Source organism: Rhyacophila brunnea, unplaced genomic scaffold (genome assembly GCF_057557595.1).
Source record: "Rhyacophila brunnea isolate RB1 unplaced genomic scaffold, BYU_Rbru_1.0 scaffold_5, whole genome shotgun sequence".
NCBI classification, from domain to species: domain Eukaryota; kingdom Metazoa; phylum Arthropoda; class Insecta; order Trichoptera; family Rhyacophilidae; genus Rhyacophila; species Rhyacophila brunnea.
Window position 1 is genome coordinate 39,964,136 of NW_028233170.1, and position 12,806 is coordinate 39,976,941.

At 31.2% G+C, this 12,806-nt stretch overlaps 1 protein-coding gene across 1 annotated transcript in view; it reads right to left on the reverse strand.

The window, feature by feature from the left end:
* LOC147066424 (uncharacterized) overlaps positions 1-12,806 on the reverse strand; it is a 49,384-nt gene that overhangs the window by 14,604 nt on the left and 21,974 nt on the right. Inside the window, exon 2 of the mRNA XM_085955217.1 lies at positions 1,335-1,478. Coding sequence (XP_085811343.1) covers positions 1,335-1,440 — 106 coding nt within the window. The 5' untranslated portion in view covers positions 1,441-1,478. The remainder of the gene's footprint in view (positions 1-1,334; positions 1,479-12,806) is intronic.

Genomic DNA, 12,806 nt, shown 5'->3' on the forward strand with positions numbered 1-12,806 from the left:
ATTGTCATTTTGTAAAATGGAATTTATCAAATGAATGTTAATTCCCTAATAAATAATGTTAATTTTGTTTTAGGTATGGTCCCAATATTGAAGCTCGATTTGATATAAATAAAAAGGATTTCAAGTTATACACATTTATATTTTTATAAAAATCGATGTTTTTTAAAACAAATATAAAAAATATTAAAACGATGAATTAGTCAAAAATCTAAACGGCGAAAAATTGAAAAATTAATAAACTAAATTTTAATAATAAATATGACCATAAAATATAATGTAAATAATAAGATGTGACCCTGCAACGAATTCAAATTTTAATACATTTTTTTACAATTGTAAGTTTATCTTCAAATTAAAAAAAAAAATAAAAAATCTTTTCCATGTTTTCAGATACATATTTGTTAATTAATACAGTTGAAATTGTAAATTATCAAAAAAAAATCTCAAATTGCAAGCTTCGTATTTTTCCGCTTAAGGGGGATCCTTATACCAGCAGAGGCACCTAGTGGAAAAATACGAAGCTTGCAATTTGAGACATTTTTTTGGTAATTTTCAATTTCAACTGTATTAATTATTAATAAATATGTATCTGAAAACAGCTTAAAAAGAAAAATATTTTTTTTTAAGTCAAAGATAAACAATAATTGTAAAAAAAACAGAATTTGTTACATATTTATCTCCCCAGTTATGTTATTATTATATTATATTTTATGATCATATTTATTATTAAATTTTAGTTTATTAAGTTTTCTATTTTTTCTCGTGCAGATTTTTGACCAATTCATAGTATACATTATTCATATTTTTAATATTTTTTTATATTTATTTTAAAAAACATCGATTTTTATAAAAATATAAATGTGTATAACTTGAAATCATTTTTATTTATATGAAATCTTATTTAGGTATGGTCCCAGTATTTAAGCTCGATTTGTAATGTTTTCAGATATATATTTATTAATTAATACAGTTAAATTATAAAAAAAATGTCTCAAATTGCAAGCTTCGTATTTTTCCGCTAGGTGTCTCTGCTGGTATAAGGATCTCCCTTAACTCCTCTCGGCCATCGTAGGCGTATTATTAAACATGTCATATTTAATTCATTGTCTATTGATACTTTCTTAGGTAGGCATATAATATAAGACATTTTACAGTGACATAAGAATTATTAAATATCTTTTTGCAATCAGAGTAAAAATTTGAATTTTGCGATGTTTGCGAAGTTCGTAAGTAGATACATTCTTCATATTACACTCATTCAGCTAACTGGTAGTTAGGTAGGTAGGAACATATAAAGGATTAACACGTACTTATTAATTTTGAATTGAAGTTACCTGGGCGATGTGTGAGGCAAGTTTGGCTATTAATTTGTCCAACAGATCCCATGAACGTGACGCAGAAAATTGCTGCCAGCAAGTTGTATGCTGCGATGTTTGCCATTGGCACGTAAGTCGTAAATCACTTTTCAATCATGTTATCTGAAATAATCAATACATTCATAGCTTTATTAGATACTGTAGGAAAAACATAAAATTGTGCATATTCAATAATTCTAAATGTGGTCATAGAAGACAATAGTGGTGGGGAGACAGTGGGTCCGGAGTAGGGAATCCAATCCCGGGATCCCGGACAATTTTCGATACATATGAATCCCGGGATTAGTAAATATAATCCCGAAATTTTCGGGATGGATTTTTTTATCAATCACAATCAATTGATATTTTTACAAAATCATTATGTTAGTGACGTGTATATACCTGCACATGCATAATTTTTTACTGCCATACGCAATTTTTACAGAAAAATAATAAATCCGTTTATAAATCCAGTTAGATGCCACTGACGTGCAGGCACGCACTTGTTTCTGCGCTGAATGTATGTTTTAATTTTCTCATTGAAATTAATACAAACTCATCCACGAATGAATATCAATTGTTAGAATCTCGTAATGTTTGTGAATTTTATTATGCGTATTGCATATTATATTCTCAACACAATATCTTATTTTTTTAAATTTAATTGAAGTTGCATTTGTATTTGTTATCTTTTCTTAAATACAGGTGCTCTCGTTATCCGAGTATTCGTTATACGAGTCCCCATAGTTACGAATTTAAGGATATTAAAAAGGATTTCAAGTTATATACATTTATATTTTTACAAAAATCGATGTTTTTTAAAATAAATATAAAATATATTAAAACTTTGATATAGTCAAAAATCTTTACGAGGAAAAATTGTAAACTTTATAAACTACATTTTAATAATAAATATGACCATAAAATATAATGTAATAATAAAGTAACTGGGGAGATAAATATGTAACAAATTCTGATTTTTTTTACAATGGTAAACTGATCTTTGACTTAAACTTTTTTCTTTTTCTTTTTAATGTTTTCAGATACATAATTATTAATTAATACATTTGAAATTGTAAATTATCAAAAAAAATCTCAAATTGCAAAATTCGTATTTTTCCACTAGGGTAGGTAGAAGCATCTATAGCACGATAATTTTGGTCCTCGTTTTAAGCGAATTTGTTTTACGATGTATTTTTCGGTACTAATTACTCTCGGATAACGAGGACCCCCTGTAAATAAATAAAACTGTTATAATATTATTTATTCCATTAAACCTATGTTTTTCCAAGACTGAACGAAAACAATATTAACAATAATGTCTTAAATAATATAAATTATACTAGACATTTTTGATAGACTTTATCAATGCTATTTGTATAATAAAAACTTAAATCTAACTATCGAAAAAATGCCAATCCGGGATCGTCTGATTGTAATGCCGAAATCCCGCGATCAAAATTTTGACTCGGGATTGGATTCCCTAGTCCGGAGTGGGCAGATCCGTGACCGTGATGATCTGTTTTATTTTTGGGTTTTCAGTTTTCACATCAATCAAAATACGCAATGATATTTCATAAACTACTGTTATTGATGCGAGTACCGAAATAAGTAAATCTGACCCCAGCAAGTACTTAACCTAAAAGTAGAAACGGCCCACTTCTCAATGTAATAATGTGTTATTTTCAAAATGAAATAATAATTCCGAGCAGCAACATGAAAATAATCATCGCATTCTTTGGCAGGACTGACTTGTTGTTAAAAGGTTTTCGTGGAAACTTTTCTTAGCTTTATCACAAACTAGCGTTTTATTAGGTAGGTATTTTATTTCGCTCTGATATAAATGATATAAAATAGACGATAGTTTTATACTTATCGATAAAGAATTTTATAGTTTTATAATTGGGATAAAGCACGAGACGTTAACCAAATAACGAAAGATGATCGGTAACTGAATTAAACATTTAATACAATATTCTGTCTCCATAATATGACAGATTGGTCAGTTATTTGCAGTGATGTCCCTAGACAAGGTGCCGCCCCTTAAATTTTCAGTCCAAATTGTATGTGATTACCTATTATTGGCTTAAACGGAAAATGTAATAAAAACCTCAAACGTCAGAACGTGCATTTACTAAAGTTTAACGAATGTATGCCCGCCCACGTGTAAGTGTGAAATGTGCATTGCACGAGAGCGTCCGAAATTACGGGGCGGCCAAAATTCTTTCTTTCCATTTTTTGTTAAGTAGGTAGGTATTGTAGGTAGGTATACACCCACGATGACCGCGTGGCTTAAGTGCCAGTCTATAGTCTCGAGGGCCCCAGGTTCGAATCCTGGGTCTGGCAACTACACATATTGTTTTTCAATTTGTGTGTGAGTCAGAGTATGGACCTAATAGGCTGAGCAAGTTGCTGACATCCATTTCTCGTAAAAATAAAATCTGTTAATACAAACCTCCACTCTGTGGAGGCCCATATGATCCTATTAGGATCGGACATGGTAAAAAAAGGTAGGTATTAAAATAAAATTACTGATCGCCGCTGTTCACAGATATTCTTCCAGACGAAGAAAGACTTCCATAAAACCACTACATAAAGAAATTCACGAAACCTATTATATTAATAATTAACTGAAAGTAAAATGGTCTTATCATTCCTTACACATGCAAACTAAAAAGGCCTTAGGTCAGTATATTTGCGCCACCCCATATTAACAAATATATTTATTTTATTTGCAACGCGCAGGCGTACCTATTTGCCGACATATTTAAAGTTACTATTTTTATCAGGGGACATTCTTCTTTTTGAAAAATATGATCACGTGTTTTCTTGACTGGGGCTGGAGAGGGGTGGCTTTTTGGATTTCACACAGGCGGGCGGCTAAATCCCTCGAGGCGGACCTGAAAGAAATCTCCTTTCCATGAAACCTACTCTCAAATGTCGTATTATTCTTTATCCCTGTATTTTCCGCCCCAAATCAGAGCACGGCCTGCCTACCTCCGAAGGACGTTATTGATTATTTTGGCGTACTATTCGTCGATGACCAGAAAGCCTTGAATGTCATAACTCTGAGAAGTGTGGGAGAGAAATGAGGCAGAAGACGTGTGGAAATAAGATGGAGTGAAGAGGAAAAATTAATCACCGAAAAAATGGTGATATTCGCCTTAACCAATGACGCCGCTGTTACAAGATGCAGGGCATGGTGTAAATCAAGCAGCTTTTATCATAATTTGATTTTTTTAAACTTGAAATTACTTAATAATAAATGTATTTATTATTTATGTAGATTCCGATATATTTTTGAAAAAAAAATGATTTATAAAATCAGTTCGGTAGGTATGAAATGCTTGAGAGAATAAAAAGTATAAAATTGCCCTCCATATTCTAAATTTAAACATTATTATATTTAGGTACGAGTAGCTCTAGTTTTAGTATTATATTTCTTTTATTATTTAGTTATAGGTATCATGGACTTTTTACCTTTGTCATTTTGTATAAAAAAAACACATTCTTTAATGATTTCACTGATATACAAAGTTAACTTAAAATAGAAACAAATAATATAATTAGATATATAAGAAGAATATTCAATACCCACCAATGTTTGAAGGATTTATTTGAATTAAATGAATAATATATGAGTTATATCATTTTTAGTACATAATAAGTGTGTCTTTTTAAGTTATCTTGCAAAATCTATCTTGCCTCCAATGGGTGGCAACAGAGATACCTACTAAAATTGAGAAAGTTGATTTACAGTACGTATTGCATTGCAGTTAGGGTTTCCAATCCCGAGATCCCGGGATCTCGACCTATTTTTGATACCTATGAATGCCGGGATTGGTAAACATAATCCCGAAACTTTCGGGGTTGATTTTTTTTATCAATTTTTATGGAAAACAAAATAAAAACGAAAATATAACAGAAAAAAATACTTTTAATAACAACTAACTACATTAGAAATAAACTGAGTTTGAATGAAGTTTGATTTATACCCATGTGTAAGTTGCCGATTCATTTTATTTTTTCACATAAATTAATAAAAGTGAGAAAGATTGGAAAAAAACAATGCTTCGCACTTTTAACAAAGTAATTCCACTATGATCTCATACGTTTTACGACAGTTTCATATTATTAGGCTTAAGCGCCGGTCTATAGTGTCGAGGGTCCCAGGTTCGAATCCTGGGTCTGGCAAGTACACAATATATTGTTTTTCAATTTGTGTATGAGTCAGAGTATGGACCTAATAGGTTGAGCAAGTGGCTGACATCCATTTCTCGTAAAAATAAAATCTGTTAATACAAACCTCCACTCTGTGGGGGGCCATATGATCCTATTAGGATCGGACATGGTCGAAAGAAGAAATTAGATATATGAAGCGGAAAAGCCTTAAGTACACCATGATTATTTGCTTTACTATTTAAAATCTCGCTAATCCATTCTTAAGTCTTTACTATCAGAAACAGCAATCTCATATTAAATTCACATTATTATTTATATTACAATATTATTTACTCCATTAAACTTGTGTATTTTCAAGCTTGAACGTAGATATACAATATTAACAATACATGTCTTAAATAGTATAAATTATACTAGATTTATTTTTGACCGATTTTATCAATGTTATTTGTAAATATAAAATTTTTATATTAACAATGGAAAAAAATGCCGAAATCCTGGGATCAGAATTTTGGCTCGGGATTGGATTCCCTAATTGCAGTGTAATAGAGTGTCCTCGACCATCATTACGAGGAAGATGATGAAGAAGAGATAAGTGAGTAGGGCATTGTTATATTTTGTTGGGCCCTCCGTGGAATACATACTACAATGTACCAATGTTTTAATTAAAAATATGTGCTAGAATATTCCACTCAGACGTTAATCAGTATTATCTCATCTCACATCATAAACATGTCAGAAATGTAAAGAGGATTTTTCGATAAGGTTTTATTTAATATATCAGTTATTTTCCTGTTAGAAAAATGTATATCCTGTATAATAGATATACCTAATATATTCTATTTATGGTATATTTGATAGGTACATACTATTAGTTATAAATATAATAGTATTATTATCGATTTCGTATCTTTTTAAGTAGTGAATCCAATCCCGAGCCAAAATCTTGATCCCGGGATTTCGGGATTACGATTTGACGATCCCGGGATTGGCATTTTTTTTCAATAGTTAATATACAATTTCTATATATACAAATAACGTTGATAAAATCGGTCAAAAATAAATTTATTATAATTTATACTATTTAAGACATTTATTGTTAATATTGTGTACGTTCAATCTCCAAAATACATAGGTTTAATGGAGTAAATTATTGTTATATGTATAAATAATAATGTGAAAGTAAAACAGTTTTATTTATTCATGAAAAGATAACAAATACAAGTTCAATTAAAATAAAAAAATGACAAATGCATTAAAAACATGATAGAATCACTTTGTTAAAAGTGCAAAGCATTGTTTTTTCCAATCTTTCTCATTTTTATTAATTTATGTGAAAAATAAAATGAATTGGCAACACGTTTAGGATATTTTATTATTGATATGTCAATATTATATAATATCTATCATAATAATGTATGATGGATGAAAATAAAAATAAATGAAAAATAAAAATTACGTTAGGTTAGTTTAGGTCAACGAACGAACGAACAAAGGGTAATAAATCAAACTTGATTCAAACTCAGTTTATTTCTAATGTATTTGTGTGTTATTAAAAGTATTTTTCTGTTATATTTTCGTTTTTGTTTTATTTTCCATAAAAATTGATAAAAAAACTCAATCCTGAAAGTTTCGGGATTATGTTTACCAATCCTGGGATTCATAGGTATCGAAAATAGTTCGGGATCCCGGGATTGGAATCCCTATTTGTAAGTAACTATAGATTACGCTTTTAGCCAATTGTATTTAATTTTCATTACTCTGAGTAACCGTTTACCGGTCTTTGTATTCTTGAAGTAGTCCATAAAGATCGGGCGTGGGATAAGAATTATTATGATTTTTTTCATTATCCGCAGATATAATCAAATGATAAAAATAGGAACATATCAGGCCCTGGCAGTGATATACCCCGTTTACGCGTGCATAGATTTACTGCTGACAGTACGTATTATTGCGGCCATAACAAGAAAATGCACGTGTAAACATGTATTATCCTGCAAGTTGCAAGATTTCATTCATGACTCAAAAAAGTTCGGAAGCTTCTGAATTTTCATGCGATTTTTAGTTCGATATCTACGCCTGGTGAACCTGCCGAAAAAAACGAACCACACCGCGCAGACAGATAACATAGCGCCTGTACACGTACATGGATTCACTGGCAGCAATAGTGAGTATTTTAAACTATCGTGGTAATAACTGTTTACACGTAAAAGTGCTGACTGTCTCTCCAATCTCATTCTTTAAGAGTGAGCGAGACGCGATGTTGTCATTTTATGGTACTATTTTGTACTATTTGACAGGTAGGTAGTGAAAATCGGTCAACCTACAAATTCGTTCGTAGTTCGTTTATTTGCCGGCAGGTTCGCCACTATCGTTCTACTGCGCAGGCTCAGATCGAAAAAAGCCTACTGTCGCATGACAATTCAGAAGCTTCCAAGCTTTTTTGATTCATGCATGCAATCTTCCCAACTGCAGGATAATACAAGTTTACCAATACATTTTTTTGTTATGGCCGCGATAATACTTACTGTCAACAGTAAATCCATGCACGTGTAAACGGGGTAAGTAATAAGTTTAGTAAATATATTATGTTGTGAAAAGCAGCGACGTCCCTAGACAAAATACCGCCCCTAGTGCCAAAATGCCTCTCCAGTTTTTATACATTATTTTTTTTCATCCGTTCCAATATCTAAGAAATGTGTTGTATGGTAACAAAATACTTACCACTAAACGTACAAAATTAAATTTATAAATATTATCCCCCAAAAGTGGGATTTTTTTACATTGTATGCAGAATGTAAAATAAATGTAGGCCTGTTAAATCTTTTATGATAATAATTAATACACATACAAGTGAGCTGATTTTTTTAATTTAAATATATTTTAGCTATTGGTAGCTATTAATTATTGTCAATAACGTATATAATATTATATATTGATGATGGCGTACGTCTTGTTATCGTGAAAATACCGACAAAGCAAATAAAAGCCGTAAATTTGACCGCTTTTAAATACACGGTAACTATTTGTACAAATGTTAAGGAATACTGCAACAGTATTGTGCATACAAAACGCATTGTCGATGATAATATCAGCTATTAGCAGCTGTTGATGTTCTTTTGTTTATATTTATGTCTGAGGGTATTCATTCGTCCTCCAATATCGGAAAAATTATTTGACAGAAAACACGGCAGTGATGGATTTTCTAAAATTTACCAACTAGAACTTGCGATTTCTTTCTCGACTTTATTGTTTCTCGAGATTCGAGGATTCTCAAATTCAAGAATATTTTATTTCGCGAGAACGTGAGATCAGTTTATTGATTTGTCGAGAAAAATCTTTATTTTTTTTAACACACCCGGCTGAATTTTTTTAAAATTCCACCGACTAATTTAGAAAATTGCGTTTCGATTCAAAGTCGAGTCTTTATTTATAGCTTTTTTACTAAATATATTCTAGTCCGTGGTTTTCTTTTCCGTAAGTATAAAAATTCCCTTCTTATTTATTATATTCATATTTTCTCAGTGGTAATTTCTCAAATTCACGAAATTCTCATTGATGATTTCTCGAGATTGAAGATTCACATTTCTTGATTACACGAAAATTCTCGGTCACAAGCTCTAGTATTAACCAATTTATAGGTTTTTGGGTCAATGTTGTAGCTGGTGTTGTAGATTGTGGAACAAAAAAACGCTCGCATTGACCTTCAAGATATTTGTACAGTACCAGATTTCTTAAAAGGAGAAAACCTTTAAACGTTCACCAGCAGTATATGTAGGGCCGGGCTTACGCTTGAAGGAGCCGTTAGGTAATAAGCTGTGCCCCCCCCAGAAAGACAACTTATTAAAACGCCATTTTATTAAATGTTAAATATTTTAATAGTCTTCTAGCATTTTTACTGTAGGACAACTTACAAATTAATGTTTTGGTCATTGATATCATGGTTAATACTAGGGATTGCAATACCGGTATTTATCAATACCGAAATACCGGTTTTAAAAATCCAAAATACCGAAATTTTCGGTATTAAGAAATCACACTCGTTTATGTTTTTAACGATGAATTTAATGCTATTTCTTCATTAGTTTGTACTGTATTTCCTATTCAGTTGAATGTATAAGTTATGTGCTGATAAAATGCAAAATATTGACTGAATTCAACATAAGTGAAATAACAATAAAACGCAATTCATTAAATATTCCCATTTATAAAATTGTCTCGATAAATTAACATACATACTGATATTATTTTGAAATAAAAAAACATCCTTGACAATAATGTTCAATTATTCTATAATAGCAGTATTGATGATTGTACAAGTGTTGAAATGAATAAGCTTTTTCAACAGCGCGCTCATCTACACGCTTTTTGAGGAATTTAGTTGAAATTATCAATATATTCAAATTATTTGTAAATATCACCAATTCTACAATATTGTGATTAATACGTCATAGTTTTAAAAGTCACCTTAATAATACTGTAGGTAGGTAGGTTTTTTCTATAAAATAATGGTTTTAAACAGATTGTAACAGCTATTTACTGATAAGTAGGTACTTACGTTTTAACGAATACCGGTATTCGTTAAGAAATACCGAAAAACCGGTATTGATATTTTCATTCGGTATTGCAATCCCTAGTTAATACCACGGTTAATGCGTGTCATAAGGTGGCTTCTGATACATCTATAAATTTGTTCATACGTCGTAGTTGTATGACACTGTGAATAGTTTAGAGTGGCCGTAATGCAACTACAATTATTAATGGATTTGAAAACTTTAATTTGTTTTGTTTTATTGATATCTTTCATTTCAAAAATTAAAGGTAAGGAAACAAAAGTTATTAGTATACGTACACCCGATCCTCTTTTTGCACGGGGAATACTTTCCAAAGACTACCGTGCAAAACAAAACCGTGTAAAAAAAGATAAGGTGCTCATACAAAAGTGGTAGATAGGTTGCATTACTTAAAATCAACTTCTTCTAAAATTCTTGAACTCAATAATAAATCGATTTTTTTTATAATTTATGCACAAAATACACAGTTTTCGATTTAAATTAAATTTAACAAAGCAAAATATATTCATTCAGTGTCGCTACTTGACAGTAAACGTGCCCATTTACTGCTGTTTTTCGATGGCGAAAAATCACTCTCATCGCTGGAAATATTTAATGACGCTGACGCCGAAGCACGCGGCGCGTCTCTCGTATCGATCCCGAAGTGATTGACTAGTGGCGCCATGTATGTCTGGGCGGCATCCAGTAACAACATCCAGTATCAGTGGCGTGCGAACCATCACAACGCAATATTTTGATAAATATGTACATACCAAGGCCTGAACAAAAACGATGCATGAGTGCGAGTGAGAAAGTATTCGGCACCCTTACAATCTTTGCGACACGCGCTAGAGTAAGATAAAAGGTCTACATATCTGTGAGCTAGTTTCCAAAAGTATCGCCATCAAATCGGGGCGAAACGCTTCACATAGCGTCGATAACTTGCGAGCTCGAGTTGCTAAAATTGATATTTTTTGTGTTAAACATAAAGTCAATGGTAAATATTTTTAGTTAATTAAGTAGAAAAGATGGTTCTGTGTGTTGTCTTAATATGTGGTAGCCGTACTGATAAGCAAGAAGATGGTATTACGTTTCATAGGTAAGTTGATACATGTTCGTGATAATTTATTTGTATTTTATTATATATTTTAATATCAGTGACCTAGTGTTTCTTTAAAATAACTTAAATTATGCATATCTTTACCTAATGGTTGCATTTTGACCGCTGAAAAATACTATATAACGTAAAAAATAGAAAATTATATTATAATTTTGAGCGTCTTGTGCGAGCACTAGCGAAATGGTCTATGGTCTCGAACATTTGTAGACGAATGCATTCGCTCGCCCACAAACCAAACGCAAGGCACTTAGCAATGCAACGAACGGGTGGCGTCTAGATGTATCTATAATCTAAGGTACATACATACGTATTTTTATTCTTTTTAGTTTTTTCATCCGTGTTAAAGCAAAAAAATCAGTGTAAATAAAAAATAATCGGTACTTTTTTAAACCGTGTTATTTCGAAACCGTGCAAAAAAAGCCGTAAGAGGATCGGGTGTATTCAATTGAAGGTTTTTGTTTCAAACGTATTCTCCGCCTTAAAAAGACTTCATCATTATTTTATAATCTTCATTATTTTTATAATACCTAAGTAAAACAATTTACTGGACGTTTTGTTAATTATAACAAAACTACGTAGGATCTAATCTCCTTGACTTATTATCGGAATGATGATCCTTTAACAATTTTATTCATTGATACAGCCTTGCAAAACAGTGAAATACTTGACCGTTTTTATTTACCTCGAACAATATTGTTCTGTAGGTACCTACTACATCTCCCAATGATGCCAACGAGATACATAAAAAATGAGTACATTTCGGTTATGAGGAATACAGCGGCAAACAAATTTTGAAAATAGCCGATATACTGGATTATTTGTTAGGTTAACCTTATCAAACCTAACCTAACCTAACCTAACCCAAACTAACAAATAATCCACTATATCGGATATTTTCAAAATGTGTTTTCCGCTGTATTCCTCATAACCGAACTGTACCAAAAAATGTTCTTAAATAATGAGATAAAATTTTCCCACAATTTATATGATTCTACTACAGAACATCTCGCATTTTACAAGTGTATCTTGTTGTTTTATCATTTTTTCATTGCGACTGACACAGTCGAGTCAAGTTCAGTAATGAAAACAGGCCATCGGCCAGATCTGATCCGCGGGATACCAGTTGCCCACGAATGGTTTTATATGCATCGGAGGTAATATTATAATAATATAATACATCGCTATTTTTTATTTAATGCTGTAAGAAAATATTTTATCTGTTTATGTTGATTTAAAAATATATATGATGAAATGTATACGAATGTGCTACTGGATTCATGTCTGTGGTAAGTATTAGGTAGGTACATATATGCAGGTAAGTGTCTACCTACTATTGCAAGGTGAAAATATTATGTAATACGTAGATATTTTTATGTAAATAAATACAGAATTATTTACAATGTGTTATTATTGTTCTCAGACTTTACATTGATATTTCACATCTCAAGCTGTAACAACAAACTTGTTTAATAATGAAATTCCTCACATTTGCCTAAATTAATAAATTACTATATTAAAAAAAACAATCCTCGCATTTATATGTGAAGTTCAAATTTATGAACAAATAACATTCGAAAATGTCAGATCGGACGTTAG